The 23,765-nt window shown below is 44.9% G+C and overlaps 2 protein-coding genes across 4 annotated transcripts in view; both read left to right on the plus strand.

Moving 5' to 3' along the window:
- tead1a (TEA domain family member 1a) overlaps nucleotides 1–18,383 on the plus strand; it is a 35,343-nt gene extending 16,960 nt beyond the window's left edge. For all 3 annotated transcript variants that reach the window (XM_029522645.1, XM_029522644.1, XM_029522646.1), the window contains 10 exons: nucleotides 2,877–2,941; nucleotides 5,097–5,159; nucleotides 7,628–7,759; nucleotides 7,978–8,027; nucleotides 9,266–9,327; nucleotides 10,345–10,472; nucleotides 11,811–11,984; nucleotides 13,859–13,999; nucleotides 14,569–14,721; nucleotides 14,864–18,383. In XM_029522645.1, the coding sequence (XP_029378505.1) occupies nucleotides 2,877–2,941; nucleotides 5,097–5,159; nucleotides 7,628–7,759; nucleotides 7,978–8,027; nucleotides 9,266–9,327; nucleotides 10,345–10,472; nucleotides 11,811–11,984; nucleotides 13,859–13,999; nucleotides 14,569–14,721; nucleotides 14,864–14,977 (1,082 nt within the window). In that variant the 3' untranslated portion in view covers nucleotides 14,978–18,383. The remainder of the gene's footprint in view (nucleotides 1–2,876; nucleotides 2,942–5,096; nucleotides 5,160–7,627; nucleotides 7,760–7,977; nucleotides 8,028–9,265; nucleotides 9,328–10,344; nucleotides 10,473–11,810; nucleotides 11,985–13,858; nucleotides 14,000–14,568; nucleotides 14,722–14,863) is intronic.
- Nucleotides 18,384–20,587: 2,204 nt separating this feature from the next.
- On the plus strand, nucleotides 20,588–23,225 carry rassf10a (Ras association domain family member 10a). The gene has a single exon (XM_029522909.1). It carries the CDS (start codon nucleotides 20,908–20,910, stop codon nucleotides 22,315–22,317), a length of 1,410 nt encoding a protein of 469 aa, XP_029378769.1. The 5' UTR covers nucleotides 20,588–20,907; the 3' UTR covers nucleotides 22,318–23,225.
- Nucleotides 23,226–23,765: the final 540 nt, after the last annotated feature.

A 23,765-nucleotide genomic window follows, 5' to 3' on the forward strand; every position in this document is an offset into this window, starting at 1 on the left:
CATTTCTGGTGATGGCGACGGTGGAGCTTTGGAGACCGCTCTTCAGACATGACGGAGGTTATTTGTGTCTTCATTTACAGCCTACAATCTCCGTATTTAGTAATAATCATTACTTTTTCATCGAAGCGTTTGAAAGGAGTAACTAGAACAATTTTTTTGAATATTTGAATCAAGGCGGTTTGTGTTGTATTTTAAACCTACACTCTTTAATTTGTTCATCATGGTGCAGCGCTGCACACACAACATGGACATTTTGTCAGTTTATGAAGCGATTACTGTGAATATGTGCCACCATCACAAACTGTAGCCTGCAGATAGAATGTGGAGCACAAAAAGTGAAAATGAATGCTCCATTCCTTTCCACAAAACAACTAAACAACTTGTGTAATTAGCGTATTGTATATTACGCTGTATGGTCACTTAGTATAAAGGGAGATTAAAATCTACTTCAACATCTGACCTTGATAACGGGCCGAGTTTAGTTTTCCTCCTCTATAATAAGTAACGGCTCTTAGTTAGAATAAGGTGATATCATCAGGGTTGAGTTATCCTTTAAAGGAAGTGGGAGCTTGTTTCTTATTAACCTTGGTGGTTATCTTAGCATGTGCACCTGCGGAGACACACCAACGAAGCGAGGAAACACTTAAACACTTAATTCACCCCGCTGGTGTTGTGCTGTCGTAACATGCACAGACGTTGTTGTTGTTCGGCTCTGCTGAAGCCGGGCTCGGGGCCAGAGTTCGGGGCCCTGTGATCCCTCAGGTCCTCCCAGGCTGCACAACAATGCACACCACTCCACTGCCGCCTTGTTAGCGAGTACAGTCACCGCGGCTTTGACCTTACTCTGAAAGGGTTTTCAGGCTTTTCTGTAAAGCAGCTGAAGCTCTTAATCACTCTGCTAACTGAGTGTGGTGAGCAACAGTAAAGCACTGCAGTAATGTTTTTGTTTGTTTATAGAAAATATGTCTCGGTACAAATGCACTCATTTGCTAAGTGCTTATTTATTCTCACAGATATTTCAGCACTCTTTCAATGACAGTTGACAAGTTAGACTCGGAGAGGAAGACTGCATTTCAGTCACTTTATCTGAATTTGTGTCCTTTTGCCTCGTCACCTCGCATTCACGTGTTTTTGTGGCTCCCTGTGATGCGCTCTCAAATCCTCCCTTGCATGTATTTCGAGTGTGTCGTCTCCCTCGATATCTGCCTGCACAGAGAGTGGATACAGCCTGGAGGTGTAGGAGCGGGCGGTGGGGGGGGGTGGGGGGGGGGTTACTTCTGCTCGTCACAGTTAATGACCATCTGACTTTGGCCTTGAAGTCTTTCACTGGGCAAGTAGAGAGGGAGGGAGCGATGGAGAGGAGGGGAGGTAGGGAGGGAGGGAGGGAGCAGGAGGGAAGCCCACTCACTACAAGAGGGACAGAGGAGGGGAAAAAAGGGAACAGCCAGAACAGAGGATGGATGGAAGAGGGAGGGAGGGAAGGGCCTGTTTGTGTGTGCGTGTGTTTGCTGGAGAGTTTTTTGAGAAAGAGGGAGGGTGAGAGTGAGGGATGTGTGCCGCAGGGTTAGTGAAGGATGATAATTCACCGTTAAGCCTCCTAGAAAGACCAGCTGGCCCCTCTGGAGTCAGATGTCAGCCTCCGCAGCCAGGACCCACTCTGTGTCTCTGTGTGTGTGTGTGTGTGTGTGTGTGTTTTGGCACTCATGCATGTATATACGTGTTTGCGTGTGTGTCTGTGTGTGTGTGTTGACGTCAGTTGCAGCTTTTGACTGCTAGAAGGAAAACACCTGCATGGGGAGCTGTAGATTTTATCAGTCTAAGCTCTCTATCTCAGTGAGAATGGGACTGGTCAGAACACACGCACACACACACACACACACACCATCTGCTAGTTAGTTAGGGCTATTGTTGTGAGCCATTTGGGTAGTGTGTAGAGGTTTGGCTTTGTGCTGATCTTGACCATCAGTTGGCCAGCTGGCCTGACTTTGGTTTTCCACTTGGTTGGAACACAAAACGGGCGAGGAGACAAACCAAAGCAAACTCAGCCACTCGGCCACAAATTTGCTTGTTAGCAAATAAAATAACAGTCGAATTGCTTTTAATTTTTTCTCCCACACGATATGTAAAACCCACTTCCATCTTTGAATTGGTGCCGCTCCAGAGTCGTAACCTGGTCGGGCTGAAGAGGCCTCTGGATGAAACGCCATTGATGTGTGTGTGCTAATCTCTGTTTTATACTGTGTCAGACACACAAACGCACAAACACACTCCTCTGTAACAGGTTTTCTGGATGTAACTCAGGGGTTTTCTGCTTCTTTTTTCTCTCTGTCTCCCTCACTAATTTATACTAGCCAGGTCATGCTGAGTCTGCTGTGCTCCCTATTGAATGGGGTTGAATAATTCAGCATTGTAAGCATGTGTGTGTGTGTGTGTGCGCGTGTGCGTGCGTGCATGCTCGTGCATATGTGCACACACATAAGCATGGGTACAGCTGGCCTGCTGGTTCCTTTAATCAGGGGACGGCCGGTCTGCATGAATGCCTGTATTGTTGGGTCATGTGTATTCAGGGCTGTGGCGTGTGTGATTTTGTGTGTGTGTGTGTGTGTGTGTGTTTGAGCATGTGTAGAGGGCTCAACAGGGGTATCTGTGATTACAGTGCTACTATGTGAAACTCAACGTCAGAAGGTCGCTGGGTCAACAGCACTAAATAAGGCACTAAGTTGTTTGTCAGGGTCATATGATTTCTGCTTGTTTGTCTGAATGTCTGTGAGAAACTGTGTGTGTCTGTGTGTGTTAGGACAGAAAACGGCATGGCTAATGTTTCATCACTACTTTCTCTTTCTCCCTGTTTTTTTTTTTTTTTTTTTCCCCCCCAGGCCGAAACGAGCTGATAGCCAGATACATCAAGCTCCGAACGGGCAAGACGCGAACGAGGAAACAGGTAATAATCAGATCCTTTCCCGCCGTCTGCGGCAGATCACATGACACAGGTCAAAGGTGGAATTTTGTTAAAACAAAGCAAAACACAAAAAATTAAACACATTAGCACAAAATTTGAAGCCGCTCTGCGCTGATGTTGATCCAGCACAACAACCTGGAGCCAACAAGATGTTTGTTTGTTTGTTCGCTCTCGTTGCCTCTTTGGGCCACCGTCAGTGTCTTCACCAAAAGATGATATGATTTTTGTTGGTTTGTACCAAAAACGTGCGTCTCTGTAAGAACTCACGGGTAAATTGGTTTATTAACCCTAACCAACCTTTTTATCGATAAAATGTAACCTGTTAGAATATCAACATTTCAGTCGCTGAGGCTTCATACAAACCTTTAATGTGCTCAGAGATGACGTGTTGCTGATTGAACTTTAACCTTCTGCCCTTCATTTATTTATTTCTGTCCATGAGAAAGTTTTACTGAGGTTGTTCCAGACTCTTTTCAGACCGTCTTAGTTCAGGAGTTGTTTTCTCGGCCCGCCCCCCCCAACAGGCCGGCGTGGAGGTCACGTGTGACTTATATGTCGCCGATGTAATTTAGAGATTAGAGGGCTGTCACGCCTTTTAACAGTAAAAAGAATAAAAGGAGAGCGGAGCTTACCTTCTCAAATACACATGCTGAGGTTTTCTGTGAACCATCTGTGTACGCTGTAATCTTAATATCTCAGTCCTGAGCCCGTGTTCCCAGGTGTCTTTTCCTTCTCTCAAAAGATGTGCATAGATGGGTCTATTCACTGTTGTCAGGGGAGGAGTGTGTGTGTGTGTGTGTGTGTGTGTGTGTGTGTGTGTACCCTTCCAGTGTGGCAACAGTCCTTTCATAACCATGGCAACTCACTGTTTGGTCCTTCCTCCTCTCTTTCTACCCTCTAACTCCCTTTTCTTTTACCCTCCTCTCTCCTCTCTTGTCTCCTCTCCTCCTTTCTCCTATCTCCTATCTCTCCTCTCACCTCCTCTCCCCTATCTCCTTTCCTCTCTGTCCTCTCCTATCTCCTCGCCTCTCATCTCCTATCTCCTCTCCTTTCCTCTCTGCTCTCCTCTCGTCTCCTCTCCCCTATCTCCTTTCTTCTCCCTATCGCCTCTCTCCTCTCCTCCTTCCGTCTCCCCTCTCCATCTCCTCTCTCCTCTCCTCCTTTCTCCTATCTCCTATCCCTCCTCTCTTCTCCTCTCCCCTATCTCCTTTCCTCTCCCCATCTCCTCTCTCCTCTCCTCCTTTCTCCTATCTCCTATCCCTCCTCTCTTCTCCTCTCCCCTATCTCCTTTCCTCTCTCCATCTCCTCTCTCTCCTCTCTTCTCCTTTCCTCTCCCCATCTCCTCTCTCCTCTCCTCCTTTCTCCTTTCTCCTATCTCTCCTTTCGTTTTCTCTCTCTCCTCTCTTCTCCTCTCCCCATCTCCTCTCCTCTCCTCCTTTCTCTCCTCTCCTCCTTTCTCCTATCCCTCCTCTCTCTCCTCTCCTCCTTTCTCCTTTCTCTCCTCTCCTCTCCTCTCCTCCTTTCTCCTATCCGTCCTTTCGTTTTCTCTCTCCCCTCTCCATCTCTTTTCTCCTCTCTTCTCCTCTCCCCATCTCCTCTCTCCTCTCCTCCTTTCTCCTTTCTCCTTTCTCCTATCTCTCCTCTCTTCTCCTCTCCCCTATCTCCTATCCCTCCTCTCTTCTCCTCTCCCCTATCTCCTTTCCTCTCCCCATCTCCTCTCTCCTCTCCTCCTTTCTCCTATCCCTCCTTTCGTTTTCTCTCTCTCCTCTCCATCTCTTTTCTCCTTTCTCTCCTCTCCTCTCCTCTCCTCCTTTCTCCTTTCTCTCCTCTCCTCTCCTCTCCTCCTTTCTCCTTTCTCTCCTCTCCTCTCCTCTCCTCCTTTCTCCTTTCTCTCCTCTCCTCTCCTATCCTCCTTTCTCCTTTCTCTCCTCTCCTCTCCTCTCCTCCTTTCTCCTATCCCTCCTTTCGTTTTCTCTCTCCCCTCTCCATCTCTTTTCTCTTCTCTTCTCCTCTCCCCATCTCCTCTCTCCTCTCCTCCTTTCTCCTTTCTCCTTTCTCCTATCTCTCCTCTCTTCTCCTCTCTCCTATCTCCTTTCCTCTCCCCATCTCCTCTTCTCTCCGCTCTCCTCTCCTCCAGGTATCCAGTCATATTCAAGTCTTAGCCAGAAGAAAATCCAGAGAGTTTCAGTCGAAACTAAAGGTGAGTGCTGTAACAACGATGCACATTTCTGTTGCTTTAGATATAACCACAGCTGATCAGTGAGGATTAGCACTAATCACCTCCATGAATGGACCAGACCCCTAAAAAGCTCCGTCTGTAGACGAGCTGTACTGAATCATATCGAGGCAGCAGGAATCTTTTAGCCATCTCTGGAGCCGTCGGCTTGTTAACTTTTCCCTCTGACTGGATGGATGCCCGTCACAGTGGCTCTCGTATCCTAGGTGTCTAATTAGGCCTGTTTAGCTTTTCACCCCCCTCTGCTTCCTCCTCCTCCTCCTCCTCATCCTGTCACTCTGTTCCATCCATACATTCATTTCCTTCCCTCGTCTTGTGCCCTGAGTCTATTAATCTCTCCCCCTCCTCCCTCTCTCCCTCTTTCTTGTTCTCCATCACTGTTGGTTGTAATTAACTTCATGTAAAGCAACACAGGAGTGCTTGTTTTCCGAGAGGAGCAGTCAGAAGTCCGGAGGGAAACAAAGCCAGGACTGAATTGATGTTTGTGGTCGTCAAATAGGCGACAGATGGTTGATTAAATGTAACACTGTGGCTTATCTGAGTCACGTCGATGTGGCAATATATGTGTAGCATGCTATACTAAGACCATGTCAATGATATGATGTATATTTGCTTTACAATTGCATTTAGAAATATTAACAGCTAAGTTATTTGACGCGGCCAAATCAAACCTCTCTAATTCCATAAAATAGTCTGTAAGAAATGAGATGGTATCACAAATATTTTCCCTGCCTCCGAAATTAATATTCATCACAGCTTTTGTTATAGATGATCATTTTTGTTTTCAGTCAATCTGTATGATCTTTTCAAGCAATTAAAAAAATTGCAAGATTCCACGTTTCGTTTGGCCATCGTACAAAACCTTACCATGATTGATGATTTTAGCTGAAGGCTGGTGATGATCTACTGTTTCTTATTGTCCGTACCTTCAATGAAAAGATCACAACAATTAATGACTTTATGCTGCCAACAAATCAAAGCCTGATCTGTTGTTTGCTCCACATAGACAAAAAAAAAAAAAAGATTGGAAATGCGTCAGAGAGCTGCAAAAAGCTGCAAATGGGTTCTGTCATTTATTTTGACTCCACATTTGTTGTTGTGTTTCTCACAAGAATCTGATTTGTGCAAACAAACTCAAATTCCTGTTTGACACTGTACGTCTTCGGCAGGGCCGGGCGGATTTGAGGTTCTACTTTAAGGTAGTTGTTGACACAAAGAAAAATGCAGACTAACATATGCTTTGTCCCTTAAACTAAGGAGCAACAGGATATAAATTCACGTCCCTGCACTGTGAGCAACACATTTGCTGGTAGCACATGAAAAGACGCTGCGCAGACTCACATGATGTAAGATCACTCCCTGCAGTTTGATTTCCTATTAAGACTAAAACACATGGCTCGGCCGTTTCAGGGAGACGAGTTCAGGTCAAGGATGTTATCAAACCCATATGGTTCCTGGTATTTAATATGAGAATCCAGCATGATTCCCATCTCAGTACCTCCTATAATGTTATTACCTCCCCTAGGAGGAGAGATTTCTCTCAGCGCCAATTAACTTGAGTGAAGCTGCCAATTAGCGATTCTCCAGCTATTGCACAGCCTGTAATTCCATTTCATTCAGCTGTTTTCTGCCTCATGTTTAATGTTACTTTGAGTTGGGATGTTGCAAATAACAATGCCTCAAGTTCTGACTTGCTGTGAATCTGCCGTTTGCAAGCGTTCTAACAGCTCGCAGCTGTGATCCATGAGCAGGTCGCTGTGTTGTCTGAGACACTTCTCGTTCTGATGCGGCTCTGTTGTTGCTATGACTTCCTGCAGGTCATTACATTACAGAGGCATTTCTTTCTTCACGTTGCTGAGAGACAGTTTAACGCAAACACGGGTCAAAGAGGAATCTGTTGGTATCTGGAAGGTTCAGTCCTGAAGGTGACAGCCATGCACCTTTGGGGAGCTCTGATTGTCGAGCTCATCAACAAAAGACGCTGGAGATGTTGGTAAACAGTTTCATCCCTGAATGCCATTTACTGAAATCCCCTCTAGCTTTTTCAATCAGCACTTTATTGTGTGTCAAGAAAGTTTCAGCTCGGTTCTATTAAAACACATAAACAAAGCCTCAGATTTTCCAAGTGCCACTGCTACGTTCCACGATGTTGCTAAATGAGCCGCTCCACATTGGGCACTTTGCTCAAATTGCTGTGTGTTCATTTGCGCAATCATAAAGTAGCAGGAGACGCCGGTCTGATCACAACCAGTCAGATAGCAAATGACAACAATTATGAGTTTCCCCCCTCAAGCTCTGATTGCCTGTCGGATTTTAGATCCCATTACTCAAGATCACTCTGTTTATTTCGGGGCTTCCTTGCTTGTCATCTCTCGGTCTGTCAAAAGTGTGTTCACGGTTCACGGTGTGTGTCTGTCGATGTGTTGATGCAGGATCAGAACGCCAAGGAGAAAGCTCTGCAGAGCATCTCCTCCATGTCCTCGGCTCAGATCGTCTCGGCCACGGCCATACACAGCAAGCTCCTGCCTGGAATAGTTCGGGCCAGCTTCCCTGGCAACCCGCAGGTAAGACAAACACACAATATTTACACATATTCGCCTCCAATAAATACAGGAACCACAAGGACATGAATAATGATAAGGCATTTTTTCCCCCTTGCAATCTGGATACCACATATGCTCAGTTTGTGTCCCAGCGCGCACACAAGAACACACACACATACACACACTCATTGCCTCTGTACACCGTATTAATTTGTGTGTGTGTCTGTGTGTGTTTTCAGCTGTGGCAGGGGATGATCCCCGGAGGACAGTCCAGCTCCACCGCAGAAGAGTAGGTCAAACTCACCTCATTCAGCTTCGATATGGCTCTTATTGGATGATACGTGCCTGGTACTAAACTAAATTCAATTAAATTTAAAGTTCACCTCCTGCCAGCCACTTTTTTTTTTTTTTTTTTTTTTTCCTTCCCAGAATTCTTTGTGGCTGCAACATTTAAAACAACCTGGACTGAGTCTGGATGTAATTTTGTGATGTATAAATAATTATTTAGAATAATTTTAATGACTCAACTTGGCCTGCGTGTGTAAACCTTACACCGCATCGTACAATCCAGTTTGTTTGGATTTGTGGTAAATAAATGATTATTTATCTGCCAGTAACGGAAACAAGCTTCAAATTCATACATGAATATTCAAAAACACATCCAACATCTGAAATGTGCCGCAAACGGAAAACTGATTTTGCTGCCGGACAGCTTAGAAATCTTCTCATGTCAATACAGAAAAACACAGAAAGCGTCAAAACAAAAAGTGGACAGGAAATTACTTTTCCTTAAGCTCACAATCAATACGCAGAAACGTTTCGTGGTTTGATCCTGTCATGAGAGGACGTTCCTCATTTTGGTACCAAACAATATGACGATTCGCATCCCATATCCGTTTCCAAAGCTTACACAAATGGCGACACATTTCATCCACCTGTTGTGTTTCTAGTGTGATTATTAAAAGGTGGAGCAGGTGGCCGTAGTTTCCATTAAAACCTTTCCAGGCTGTGGACACATTTTCTTGTTCGCCGCAGATGGAAATGTCACATAAATAAATCAGATAAACACCAAATGCATCACCTTCGGTTCATATTAGAGAAGACATTGTGTTTCTGCCGGCTCACACAACTTCCCCCGTCTCTATAAATCATAACTGATTTCATCATCTATATGCAGAGGTCCAGATTTGTTTATTGTCCGTCTCACATTAGTTCCTGTATCACATAGACGGCAGCTAGAGGGGATTATTGTGCTCCAGATTCAAACCCTGCTCATTTCACTGCCGGCTGCTGTTAGGCGACCATGAGATGATGATGATGATGATGATGATGGTGATGATGATAATCACAGTAAATGGGGTCGGCATAGCTGTTACTGAGCTCAGAGACACTCTTGACCTCGGAGCTCCTGTTACTTTTCACACAAGACACAGAGAAGAATTCCTCTCTGTGTAAATTATGTACAATGCGATTGGCCTCTTTCCTCCATTTTCAACGCTCTCCTGGCCGTCTCTTCTTTTCTTCCAGCATCAAGCCGTTCTCTCAGCAAGCCTACAATGTGCAGACAGCGGGGACCACGACAATCTCAGGTGAGAGGGACCACGGTGTAATTAGTTCCTTTCTGCAGAGCAGACGGGCGGCCCTCTCTCCTGCCTTTTAGGCAGCTGGCTCTTGACTCAGCCTGGGCACCAGCATCTCCAGTGTGGCTCCACGTTTGCCACACGGAGGGGTAAAAGAGAGAAAAAGGAGATGACTTTTCCTACACAGCTTTAAATTAATCACGTAACACTGAAATGTATCTTTTGTAATTGTTGTGCTTGCCTCTGTGCGCTTTTGGATTACTGTGGAAAAGAAGCTCTGTTTTGACAAACAACAGTTTATGATACTTAATCTGATACGATATATCTGACATGATATCTGGTATTCGAAGCTCAATCGCATAGAAGTAAAAAGCTAATGTTATAAAGTTATAAATGAAACTAGGCCACATCACCACCACTGAATCTATAAAATCAAAAGTTTGATTTAGCTCAAACCTGGCGAAAGCCTTTTTTCTGCTAAAAAAGCTACTAAACAGTTTTTGAATAAATGCAGTGAGGCTGCAAAGGTGGACTGCTTGATAGCATGAGGATGTCAAGGTCCTATAAATATATGGATAACATGGGGATGATGAAATATTGTGCTGCTTTGGAGGGTCCCCAGTGGGCCGTAGACCTGAGGTTGGGAATCAGCGGTGATCAGGCTAGTCTCAGCTAAGTGGCTGATTCTAGCGGGGACACAGTATCTTCCCACAAAAGTGCCGCTTCGGGAATTTAAGAAGGCGACATGTCGCCCGTCTTTGTTGATCCTTCAACTCAACACCGAGGTCCCCGCGGGGTTAGACAGCAGATGACGCTAAATGTCGGTTACAGCGGCGTGAAACTACAGAGGAGAGATGCTTTTTCTAAATCCAGTGTAAGAGTTGTTCAGCCGTCCACTCTTATTAAACCCTCCTCAGCGCGGCATCGCCCACCAGGCTGCAGTAATGGCAGAAATTTTACACATCTGCATCAAAGAAGGATGTGTGTGTTTACCTGTTTGTGTCTGTTTGTGTGTTGGTCATCCAGGCTACGAGCCTCCCACCACAGCCCAAACACACAGAGAGCCGGCGTGGCAGGGTCGCTCCATCGGCACCACCAAGCTACGGCTGGTGGAGTTTTCATCTTTCCTGGAGACGCAGAGGGACCAGGAAGCGGTGAGCATCACGTAAACACACACAGAAGGAGCACCAGACGACAATAAGCACTCCCTATTGTCCCATAAACCGAGATGACAGATAACCCCGCTGCAGAGAACAGCGTTAAAGCCCTTTGTGTGTCTCCGAGTATGAATAACCTTTGTAAAGCTCTATCTGTCTCTGCGCTCAGTCTATCTGTCATCCTGCCGCTCTGTGGACTCACTGTCATTTTTCTACCTTGTGCTCACAGACAGTTGGCATTCATCTTTTTGCTTCGTTGTTTGGACAGTGGCAAAAAAAAAAAAAAAAACCCTCTAAATGTTCTACAGTGGCATTGAAACAATGAAATAGATGCTTTTGTCAAATTTGTGTCAGATTTCCGTCATTGTTTACATTTCTGTCAGTGAAAATTAGAATACAATAAATCTTTATTAATCCATGAAGGTTCGGTTTGGGCATTAAAAATGTCTGATAAGCTGACGAACATACTATGTTTACATTTCATATTACATTTAGTGCTGAACAAGTTCAGGCCTTTATTGGCGAAGAGCAGATTCATCTCGATAACTTTACACTAAATTATACGTGTACGCCATTTCTACGAGAATAGAATCAAATAAAACTTTGTAGATGTTTCAGGTTTTTCAAATGAAGGTTTTCACTTCAGGGTTGATTTTTTTCCAGGTTGACCGGTCGTCGTTAGCTCAGTCCATCCATGAACTAGCCTACACACGTTAATGATGTTATTTTTTGTATTTAGTTCATTTAATTGTTGCTACAGAGAGAAATAAAAAAGTTACCTGTTTGCAGCACTAACAAAAGCATTAACGAGGAGAGCGTTAGATCATGAAGCTACTAAGGCGTTTCAAACGATTTCCCAGTTTCAGGTCGCGCACACGAAGATGTAAGACTTTGGCTCAGTGTGTGTCTTTTGTTGAAAATCAAAGTATATCACAACTGCTGCCGTCCACTTTCACCACTTAGCATTAAATTGAACGTTTTAGTTTCCTCGTATCAGGCGGCATGACAGTCTGTCGTCGGCGCCGCTGATGCGTCCTCCGCCAGTTTTCACGAGCTGGAAAATATATTGAAGGTCTCTTCCTGTTTAACTGTAGCCGCTTTGGGTTCATCATTCAGGACACAACATGTTGAGATGCTTAACAATATGAGCACAACTATGTGCTCATATAGGCTGTAAAAGAAGCATTTTTCTTTTCATTTCTTACTAAGACGATTCTGGCTGAATGCTAAGAGCAGGAGGGGGATCAGGAATGATCTTAAATGTCAAAGTGAAACTCCGTCTTTTTTTTTTTCTGCCTCCATCCTCATTTGACTCGGCTCCTTCTCTTCCGTCAGTACAACAAGCACCTATTTGTGCACATCAGCCAGAGCAGTCCGAGCTACAGCGACCCGCTGTTGGAGTGTGTGGACATCAGGCAGATCTACGACAAGTTCCCCGAGAAGAAGGGCGGCCTCAAGGAGCTGTTCGGAAAGGGCCCGCAAAACGCTTTCTACCTGATCAAGTTCTGGGTGAGCAGACAAACGCTTGCTCTGATACACATAAACGTTTTGTTTTATTTCTGTTTTTATACCATTTAGGGCCTAATTAATAATAATTACTAATAATTATTCACCTGGTGTTTGTATTTTTATTTTTCATTGTTTTATTTCTGAATGAATTTTTGTTGTGAGCAGATACCTTATTAGGTTTTCCTGTATTTTTCCACCCAGCGCCAAATCTTTGTCTATACTTACAGGTGTGTGTGTGTCTGTGTGTACTTGGCTGTGTACATGTGTGTTCTGTCTTTCCACCTGGGATATGGAGGTGGTGGGTTGATGAAAGCAGAGTCGCTTTGTTTGAACACCTGCTCACCTCCTGATTCACAGGTTGCTCTGTGTACACCTGGGTGTGTGTGTGTGTGTGTGTGTGTGTGTGTGTGTGTTGTTTCACTTTACTGTTGATGCTGTAGTATACCAAAGGACTTTCAAAAATCCTGGCAACAAAAAGCATCACACATGTAGTCTTTGTGTTGCTTCTCCTTCGGAGCACTTTAGACGTGACAATCACAGTCTGGCCATTCATTCATTCATCTTCTACCTCTTATCCATTTCTGTGTCATGGGGGGCCAACAACCACTCACACTCAGACCTACAGGCACATTCAGTCTTTCTTTCTTTCTTTTTTTTTTTTTTAACTAATTTCACAGAATAAAGTTTAAAAAATCTCATCTTGCTTCGGACAAACAAAATTTTTTTAATAATCTACTTACCAAACTTTAGTTAGTTAACAGAAACGCTGATTGTGGCATTAAAAGGAGCTCGAAAACAGTTTTAGCAAGAGAAACAATGAAGAGCTTAAAAAGCATCATCACCTCTTTAATTGGTTTGGCTCCGCCCTCCCTAGTTACAGTCGCTAGGCGATGACTGGACACTTCCTGTTTGGGGGCGGGGTTTAGGCACAGTCAATCATGCAGGTGAAGGACAGTGAAGTGGGTTCAGTATCAGGTGTGTGTGTGTGTGTGTGTGTGTGGAGAGCTTCCTCTCTGAAGTTAATTAAAACTTGTGGCATGAAGCCTGAAATTGTAGAATATCGCAGATTTTTTTTTTTTTTGAAGTCTGAGTTTCTTTTGGGAAAATGGACATGAATTGATGCTTTCTGTTTGGTGTGACGGTGTAAACAGGACCTCTGCTGGGAAAAGCTAATACAAAATGTGTACAATATTGATTATGCTTGAAATCAGTCACTTATTCTCGAGTCTCACGGAGATGATTATGTAGTGAGATCATCTGTAAAGTAAAAGAAAACTCTTTTGGCTGCTACTTTTTTTTTTATTTCACCACGAGCACAAAGCTCGACGGCCGGGCAGAGTGGAATATCATTTTTAAAAAACCTCAAAACCAGCGATGAGGAAACGAGTTTTTAAACCAAACAGCAGCATCCTCACACCTGCCTGGATCATCCGAAGCTCTGTCCCATTTACCTCCATTAGACTGATGCTGCATGATGAGATGAAGGGATGTTGTGTAATCCAGGTGTGAGAGCAGGTTCGTTTTAAACAGACCGCTGAGCTGATTATTAAAGATGGGAAATTATTATGGACTTTTATGGGCCTTGACATGACGGAGATCGAACCTCTGGAGCTAATATGCAGGTTCATTTTTGAATATGACCTTCTGTTGTTGTGCCGGCCTCCGTCTGATGGTGCATGCTGGGCCGTGTGGACACGTGCAGAGTCACCAGCAGAGGACGCTGTTGGGTATCTTTGGAAACACAAAGCAAGCGGTGCTCAGTCTCACGTTGTTTCTGACTGATTACATCCAAAGATCAGGTCCATCAACATCGATCTGTTGTGTGTATTTGCATATCTGCATATGATAATGTTTGTTTCCTCTGCGGTTTCCAGGCGGACCTGAATTATAACGTGCAGGACGACCCTGCGGCCTTTTACGGCGTCACCAGCCAGTACGAGAGCTCAGAGAACATGACCATCACCTGCTCCACCAAGGTCTGCTCTTTCGGCAAGCAGGTGGTCGAGAAGGTGGAGGTGAGGGAGCTTTTCTATCCTCATTATGATCTGAGATCTGAGAATGGATGAGAGGAGAACAAACAGAGAGCCCGTCCATTAAACATTTTTTTTAATAGCAGCTCCTCTTAAATGTTTCTCGCTTACAGGAAGTCATCTTTTTTTTCCTCCATCTATTATATTATTATCTAATAAAATGATGATATATTCTTGTGGCCTCTGTTGAACAAAGAAGCCAGAGACACACAAAGCCAAGAGCTAGAAGTTCTTCAGCTGTCAAGCCTCACAGCGAATTAAAAAGACTTCTCACATGCACCGAAAGTCACGGGTCTTGTAAGAGGTAGATTTTTTTTTTTTTTTTAAGTGGCTGAAAACCAACCCTGGACCTCCCACAATCCAACGTGTTCTTTGCTCCCACATCTTTCACACTCCATTTGTCTACTTTGTCATGCAGGCGTTGTGTAACCAAATAAATAACCCCCAGATTTCTGTCCTCAGAGGACATTACGATGCTTTCATCAGTGTGATGTATAAGAACGGGCCCAGTCACCATGTTTGGCTTCCTCTCTCTCTCTCTCTCTCTCTTTCAGACGGAGTACGCACGTTTTGAAAACGGGCGCTTCGTCTACAGAATCAGCCGCTCTCCGATGTGTGAATACATGATCAACTTCATCCACAAGCTCAAACACCTGCCCGAGAAATACATGATGAACAGCGTGCTGGAGAACTTCACTATTCTGATGGTGAGGACATAGATTGTATGTAGAAACTGAAAAATGAGCCTTAACTCAGCCTTTTGTCTAATGGCCATCTGTAGGCGGCTCCATTTGTGACAGAACGACGGATTTGATTTTTAAGACTTAATTTTCTTGTTTGTGCGTCCAGGTGGTGAGCAACAGAGACACTCAGGAGACCTTGCTGTGTATGGCGTGTGTGTTCGAGGTGTCCAACAACGAGCACGGAGCACAGCACCACATCTACCGACTGGTCAAGGAATAACACACACACTTAGAAATATGTGTATGTGTATATAGATACACATACAAATACACACATGGCCTTTGTTTGGCAATTGGTGGCGACACTGGAGGTGAAATGTCAAGTGTGTTTTAGCCAAACAACTTTGATTAAGCGGAGGGAGAAATTGGCTGCATTGTCACTGCTGCTTACGAGATAAAATTTTAAAAGGAATTTTTTTTTTTTTTTTTTAAATCAACATCAGACCTGACGCCGTATGCTGCAGAAGTCTCCCCAACAGGAGACCTGAGTGTTAGATTGCAGATCATTAGCTGATTAAAAAAAAAAAGAAAAGCACAGTGGCAGTGCAGCCATAGAAACACATTAAAATCGACCCGAGTGGTTTTCCCAAGAACACCCCGACTCAGAAATCACCAGGAGATGTCACATTTCCTGCTAATTGGTTTTTCGTCCCCACTTTCTCCCAGTAAATTCACATGTTGCTGTTCTGACAATGGAAAAGAAAGTCGGATTTCTGTGCTGTGTGTTTTTTTTTTTTTTTTTTTTTTTGGGGGGGTGGTGAAACTCAGCCCAAAACGAGGGGGAGGAAAAAACTAAACAAAACCCAAATATGTAATTTTCGGCCCCTGTGGAATAAGTGTGTGTGTTATCTACCAAGATGTTGACGGACACTGAAGGTCAGACCCTGTGTATCATCGATGACCGGAGGAAATAACACTACTGCATTATCATATAGTACAATATAGAGCTGGATTTGTACAGATAGCCGCTGCAAATTGTGTGAGCTGCATTCTTGCACAAAAAAGAGGTTTGTCCCAAAGAGAAGAAATCAAATTTTTACCTTTTGTATGTTTTCATCTAAAAAAAAAAAAAAAAAAAGAAAAGAATAAGAGTAGCTTCTAAACTTTGGGAAATTGTTTATTGATAGTAGCATATAGACTATATTTTAATTCCAGGAACACTATCTGAAATTTATGTCAAGAAGAAACTATAAGTGAAATTGAACAATTCAGGTACCTTTTTTTGTGCAACAGGTGACTCTTCGTCTTCTAGATTTAAATAAATACGTTGAGATATTTTTGTAATCCTCAAGATTTTGGTCCAGGTGGATTTGGTGATTATCTGCTCTGTTTCCTGCGAGGTTTTTCACAGTAAAAGCCAGCAGCTGCGCGGATGACGAGGCTGATGAACAAGATGAAATTACAAAAATCTAAATAGTTCTGTTTGCTGTTGTTGGAGCCAAAGACTGGATTTGATTTCATGAAAATCTTGAGGATTACAACAGAATTTATTGTGGTCAGTCCATTGGAAAGCACTGTGAACCTTATGAACTACACGACGACGCCAGTGGTGGTTGTTCGAGGGGAGGAAACGTTTGATTAGGTTAAAAGAAACCTACGATCTGAAAATTGATCTTAACCCAGTTCATCATCTTTATACCAGCTAACTTCAGCTTTAACACATCCAGACTGACACAGATTGTCCCGCCTGAGACGTCATCGCTGCCGTGTTTGGTTTCAGCTCGAGGGCGCCGTAATACAGTTGAAGACACAGTTCCCTTTAATCAGTGGAGAACTTTTTTTTTTTCCAGTTACACAATATGTATATGTGTTTATGTCAGCGTAAAAGTGATTTATGAAACAGAAACCAAAAAAATAACAAACAAAAAAACAAACCTGTTGATGACGTGTACTGTAGCAGTGCGACCGGTGGTCCGTCCGTTGGAGCTCAGCAGCATGAAGTGCCTTCGGCTGGGAACAGAGGAAAACATTTTCACTCGGCTTTTACGAGAGTCCTCTTATTTTTGCTGTTGTAGATGGTGGCTAGAGAGACATTTTAGTGAATACACAGAGCACACAAAAAGGGGATCACCTGTCTTAACCAAATCCCACTTTTAAAGAATATGTTCTTATTTTCCAAGACACACTAAATCTGATGGATTGTTTCAGTTCATGTTCAGCAGCTGATGGCGCCTCGAACAGAAGACTAACCCTAACCCTTCCCTACTGTAAAATAATTGGCCATTACTGATCATAGAATTAAAATTAGTTGCAATCATGCTCATGATTTGATTATTTGTGAGTTGCTGAGTTTTTTGGAAAATGCACTTTTTCACTTTTTTGGCCAAGAGTTAAATGAGGACTGATAAAAATAGAGGAAACAGCCGTCCCGTCTCTGTATGAAGCTAACAGCACCTGTCCAGAACCTCTGAAGCTCTAAAGCTGTTGGAGCCATGAATTCACTCAAATGCACATCCGAACACTCAAAATAACACAAACAGGTTTTTAGCATTGGCCTGAGGTGAGAAATGTATGTTGATACAAACAGAGTGCCACAGAAAAGAGACTTCAATATTCACTGAAGCGTCTTCAACCTAAATAACCTGGAACATTCCTCACACACATAAAAACAGATTCCTCCAGAGAAACTGCTGCTCAGTCAATTTCATCATCTCTCTGGACTCAGAGTTTAATGGCACCCAGCTGAGAAACGGCTCTACCTGCTGTTTATCTGTAGCGTCGTTAATATTTCAATTTAGAATCCATTAAAACTGAAACAGTCTTCATACAGAGCAAATCAGCACTACGCACACTGAGCGAGCTTTCTGTCGTACTTTATTTTGGCCTGCACTGTTAAATATAAATCACATGGCCTCAGTTTCTCTATTTAACTCTTGGCAGCCGCTGTCGTAAACCACACTTTGTCAAAATTAATGTTTCACCCGGTCCGTTGATAAACAGGCAGCTGGATAACTGAACCACCTACCTGCTTTTTAGCTGACCTCCAGCTCCTTCCAGGCAGCCGACAGATTTGAAGCTCGTAACATCTCATCTGGAAATGAAAGGATAGTATCAGTGAGGCCCAGAGATTTTCCCATTTATAATAATGAAGGTTTACTTTTTCTCCTGGATGATGGGGTGTTTTGGGGAGCTTCTACTGTTTTACCAACCCTGAGCCGAGCCATCTTTAGTCAGAGCTGGTCAACTGTTAAATATTTGGTCTTGACGAGGAACGACTCAGAGGACTTTCTACCTTTGTGCCTAAAAATATTTCTATTTGTCATCCTCCCAACTCTATTTTGTCTAAAGAGTCGTGTGGGTATCTCTCCGGGTTACACCTGTCCAACAAAACGCCATCGTCCCAACACACAGGCAGGAGGAACCCCACTCCTTCTCCACTGCCTGTAGCAATCCCAGAGTTTAGTCTCACACTCACAGACATGATAACTAACATCTGCAATAACGACCCTCTGTCTGGACATTATCCACCACCTGCTCACCAAAGACAGCCGCCATGCAACACAAACCCGAGGAAAAGTGATTTATTACAAGCTTCTGCCAAAAAATTAAAAAAATTAAAAAATAGAGAAGAGTATCAACTAAAAAAAAACAACAAAAAAAAAAAAACACCTGTAGCTCACAGGCTACGCTGTAAAACTGTACAGATGTATTAATAATGAATTTGACCACTATGGACACCTTTCTTCATCGTGTTTGGCAGACTGTATGAGACGGCCCCTGGAAACGCCCTGAACGTCTTGTTTTTTAACTCAACTGTTCGATGTCTACTCATTATAACCAGCTAGAGAAGAGAATGAGCTCACACTATGGAAGCCCCACGAAAAACGCAGTGTATACCTTCAAACTGCAGCCGACCGCTGAGTTTCTGAATCATTGTTGTCTGTGTTGTTGATGTTATCTCGTACGTGAAAGTTGGATATTTATCTTCTTTTCCCGAAACCTCATGTGGCACAGAAAACCCCCCTGTCTGTAATCAACTCCAAAATGGCCTTGAATCTTTTCACTCCAGTGCACGTGCGATACAACTGTGTGTGAGTGTGTACATCTGTGTGTGTGTGTGTGTGTGTGTGTGTGTGTGTGTGCGTGCGCGCACTGAGGGTTTTTGATAAGGTGCTTTGTATAAAGGTGACAATAACGTTTATTACAGATGTTGTGTATATCTTTGATATTCTAATGTTTATCCTATTTTGCGAAAGAAGAGAGTACATTTAGAAAAAGAAAAAAAAATCCAAGAGCTAGTGATGTGTGTCTGTTGGTACTGCACAGGGTCTGATCTTTGCTTTGTAACCCCCCCCCCCGACCCCCCCACGGCTAAAAGTATGTTAGATATTTTCTAGCTTTGTAGAGACTTTGTACGCATATGCTATTCAGTTTAAATAAATGGTCAGTTCCAAACTGCTCTCTGAGGTTTTGTCTTCACTCATCAGCATCACAAAGAGTCTTAACTCTGGATTTTCTTTCTTTTGTTTTCAGATTTTAGAGTTGTGTACATTTAGAAGCACCACACTGTGTGAAACCTAACAATTTTTTTTTTGTTATTGGTCCTGATTCTGACTTCGAATTTCCTTGCTGTTTTTATACAAAGTTTAACAGCCGTGCCCAAAATGAGCTTCAGTGCACTTATATCATAAAACACATGAATCTATGATTCTGTGTCAGGCTGTAAGTGAAGATCACTGAAATGATCAAACACACATTTCACACTTCAAAAGTTTTTCCTTGTGAGGATTTACAGAGTTATTTATTTTCTTACTAATGTTCAAAAATACATTTTTAATCAGATTAACACGAAGGTGCCTGGGTGAAGTAATGGATTCTAACGCTGCAGTATCATGTATGAACATTAGAGGGAGCTCTACTCAAATAAATGTAATTATTTCCCTTCACTTCCCTGTTTATTTATTTCAATTTTAACAGGCTGGTTGAATTATTTATCCTCTCAGTAAATTTAATGGAGCACATATTTACCAAACAGGAAAAAAGTTCTTGAACGAATAATTTTTGGGGTGATTTTTTTTTTTTTTTTTGTGTTATCAGGCTAACATGGCAGGTTTATGTTTTATGTTTTGTGGCCACACTTGTTTTTGCGTTAGTCGAACTCGATGTGTGGTTTTATTTGTTGTGGTAAAAACCGTCGGCAGCTGGTCACACAGACGAGGTGATGACCTCACAGGAAGTGAGATCTAAGAAGATGTCTGACATCCCGGACGCTTTATCCAAATCTGGTGCTGTGAATGTGTGTTGTCATGCTGCTGTCTGAGTAACACTGTGTGCATGTGTGCACACACACACACACACACACACACACATCAGTGTGTTGTCACATCCCCCAGATGGATTTCTGAGCAGTTATTCTACCAACAAACTCAGCCTGAGCCATCACTCTGAGCTGAGGTTACAGCACACACACCAAAAACAAACAGAGTTTCATCCACCACTTTCTGACCCAAAATGGCGGACAGATCGGATTATGGGGGTCAGACGGCGTATGAGAACACTGCTGAGCAGATTTGAACCCGGACTCTTTTGGAGTGGAGAGACTGCTCGAGCTGCAGCAGCAGGTGAGTTGTTCTGAAAACACAACAGCAAGAAGTGCAGCTCAGACTGCGTGTCAAGTTATCCGCGTTGGAATCTAAACGCTTGACCTTTAACCTTTAACCCCTCAGGATGCGCTGGAGGACTTCCTGCTGACTTTCCGTCGTTTCACTGTTTTCACCGTGTAGAAGTGTGTGTGTGTCGGTGTGTGTTTGTGTGTGACGTAAGGGGGGGGGCGTGTCCCAGCTGTTCCACCCCCCCCTCCTCCTCCTCCGGCTCTGTCCCACAGAGCAGCAGCCTGTCCCGGCACAAGGACGCAGCGCTCTCCTCAGTTCAATCTGCCCGGCAGAGAGGGATGAAGTCCCGGCGGGCTGCACCGGGACGAACCGGGACGAACCGCTGAGGAAATAAATGGAGGTCACTTGTCAACTGTTGAGGCTTTTTCCGGAGCTGGAGCGGGTTTCTGTCCGGACCTGTGAGCGCAGCTGAAGTGGGAACTTCAAGGATAACTTATTCTTTGACTGCTTCTCTGATTAATATGATGGACATAAACAGCTCCGGTTCTGACTGACCCGGATCACCCAGCTGACTTTCCCCCTCTGAGCTGAGCCGGAGATGGAACCGGAGGAGGGGAAGATCTCGGTGTGGGTGTGCCGGGAGGAGAAGCTCGTCTCCGGGCTCACAAAGCGAACCACCTGCGCCGACGTGGTCAAAGTGCTGCTGGAGGACCAGAACCTGCGGCAGGGCAGCTCGGCCGCGATGCTGTCCGGGTCCCCGCAGTCCTACTGCGTGGTGGAGAAGTGGAGGGGCTTCGAGAGGATTTTACCCAACAAGACCAAAATCCTGCGGCTGTGGAGCGCCTGGGGGGACGAGCAGGAGAACGTCCGCTTCGTCCTGGTCAAAAACGAGGCGTCGCTGCCCAACAACGGGCCCCGCAGCGCCGAGGCCCGGGTGGTCCAGAGCCGGGAGAGCGGCGGGCCGGGCGGCGGCCTCAAGGGCACCGCCAAGACCTGCTGGACCGCCGCGGCCGCCGCCGCCAACCTGTCCCAGGAGAAACAGAGGCGGATAGTCCGGAAGGCTTTCAGGAAGCTGGACAAGATGAACAAGAAGAAGGAGCAGACCGTCTCCAAGGACAAGAGCTCCGTGGAGAGGATGGAGACGCTGGTCCACCTGGTGATCTCCCAGGATCACACCATCCGCCAGCAGATCCAGCGGATCAAGGAGCTGGACCGGGAGATCGAGCGCTGCGAGGCCAAAGTGCACTTCGACCGCATGAAGAGACACGGAGTGAACTATGTGCAGGACACGTACCTGGTGGACGCCGCCGCCGCCGCCGCCGCCGCCGCGGACTGTAAGCGGCAGGACGCGCGCTGCACGGCGGAGGCGCTGGCGCAGTTCGAGGAGTACGCGCGCCGCTGCGAGGAGGTGATCCGGCTCCAGGAGGAGCTGACGGAGAGGGAGGCGCTGGTGGAGAGCATCACCGGGGAGATCCAGGAGGAGCTGAACCGCCGCTGGATGAAGCGGCGGCGGCAGGAGGAAGGAGCCGAGGCCGCCGAGGAGACGCGCCCCGCCGCGTCCGCGGCTCCAGATGCGGAACCAGATGTTGAGAGTCTGTCTGAGGGCGAGATGGCGCTGGAAGAGGAGCGCATCAGGACCCAGCTGGACACCAGTCTGTACATCGGCCTGAGGCTGAAGACAGACCTGGACGCCATCAGGGGGGACTTGGACCTGAGTCTGGCACTCTGGGAGACCAAGGAGAGCGAACTGCTGGACCTGTTGGCCAAAGTGGAGACCATGGAGATAGAGCAGGGCAGCAGCAAGGACACTGAGGGGGGTAAGGTTGAGCTGGGGGCGGTGGGCGCTGAGACTGAGTCTGCATCCTCGGAGAAGGGCGGAGGCTGGGTGGAGCAGGCCAGAGGTCTCTCCAAGTCCTGCAACACCAACGACGAGGACTCGGACACGGGCCTGAGCTCCATGCACAGCCAGGACTCTGACAACCCGCCTGTGTGCGAGTCGCTGGTGTAGACTCACTTTGTTTGGCGGCAGGACGGCACAAACTCAGGGGCAGAGAAATCAGTGTTGGCAGTGCCAGGAGAAGGTCTTCCTACCCACAATGCACCTCAGTATGGACACTGTACTTCTATAGCAATAATTTCTATATGTAGTCGTTGCACAATAAGCTCGGAGGGACAGCATGCTTAGACAAGCCTCGTTGCTCCATAGCTGACCTTTGACCTCCACGAGGAAGGGCAGCAAAGTACCACCACTCGTTAGGAGGAGTAGCCTAGAAGAGCATTAGAACAAGCCACGCGTTATCTGAAGACCTCCAACCAACTTTAACGGTTGGCTGGTTTACAAGGAGTCAACAGCCGGCTTTAGTCAGAGCCGTCTGATACCAGCTGAAGCTAAGTGCTGTTTTAATGCCCTCTGTACATCAAGTGTACCTTAATGCACAGTAATTACAGTCCCTCTATCTGTACGCAGAGACAAACAGCAGCACGAGCAGGATCGGGCCGCTGAGAAAAAGGAATGATATCGATGGAAATGGTAGTAAATCAAAAAGACAGCGCAGGGCAGTGTAGATTTAGGAAGAAAAAAAAAACAACATAAAACAAAAGCTGCAGATGTTACGAGTTGAAACACAAATTCCTGTTTGATCACCTGATACTGTCCTCAGCGTGGATGTAATGTTCGCCTCTCAAGCACAAAAAGTTATTTATTTGGTCCTGTCCTGTCCGCGGTCGGATGTTTCACCAGCTGGAGCTGAACATGAAGCTTCCTCACAGCTCACTGTTGGCTGTTTAAAAGAATGTTTCATCCCTTCAACTAACTGTTGGCAAAAAAAAAAAAAAAAACCTCAAACATCTCCCAAATCATCTAACTGTTGTTTCAAAGCACCAGTTCACGATGCTTTTTCTTACGACCTCTTTAAAGTCAGCTCGTCCCCTCATTGAAAGATAAAAAAGTAACAATCTGATAAAACAGAGGTGTGTGTATTAAAAAAAATCTGTTTTTTCAGACATAATTTGGTTTCTTTGGTCCGATCTTGTGATTCTTCAGGTTTATCATTTGATTGTCTTTAGGGGTCGTGACCTACAGGGTGGGAAAACAGTAGATTTCACTTCCATAAAGGTCGGGGGAGACGCAAAACAGAAAAATAAGTTCCAAACTGAAGCAGCAGAGACCTAGTTTTAGTTGGACTTAATCGGATTGGTGTCTTTCTAAGGAGCGTCCTGTTTCTTTGGTTTATTTTACAAACCTCTGATGCTCAACAAGCTTCACAGGATGCCCAGCTGTCCGTCACATCCACAGCTCTGAATTTTTATCTGTAAAATTGATCTAATTTCCCCCAAAAAGCATCTTTTTCAACCAGAAGCGAAATGCACAGACAGAAAATGGCTTCATGTTTACGTCACTGCTCTTTAATTGGAGAATAAGATCCTGAGCTGGAGCAACAAAAACACAGCACAGCT

The sequence above is a fragment of the Echeneis naucrates genome, chromosome 16 (genome assembly GCF_900963305.1).
Source record: "Echeneis naucrates chromosome 16, fEcheNa1.1, whole genome shotgun sequence".
In the NCBI taxonomy this organism is placed as follows: Eukaryota; Metazoa; Chordata; class Actinopteri; order Carangiformes; family Echeneidae; genus Echeneis; species Echeneis naucrates.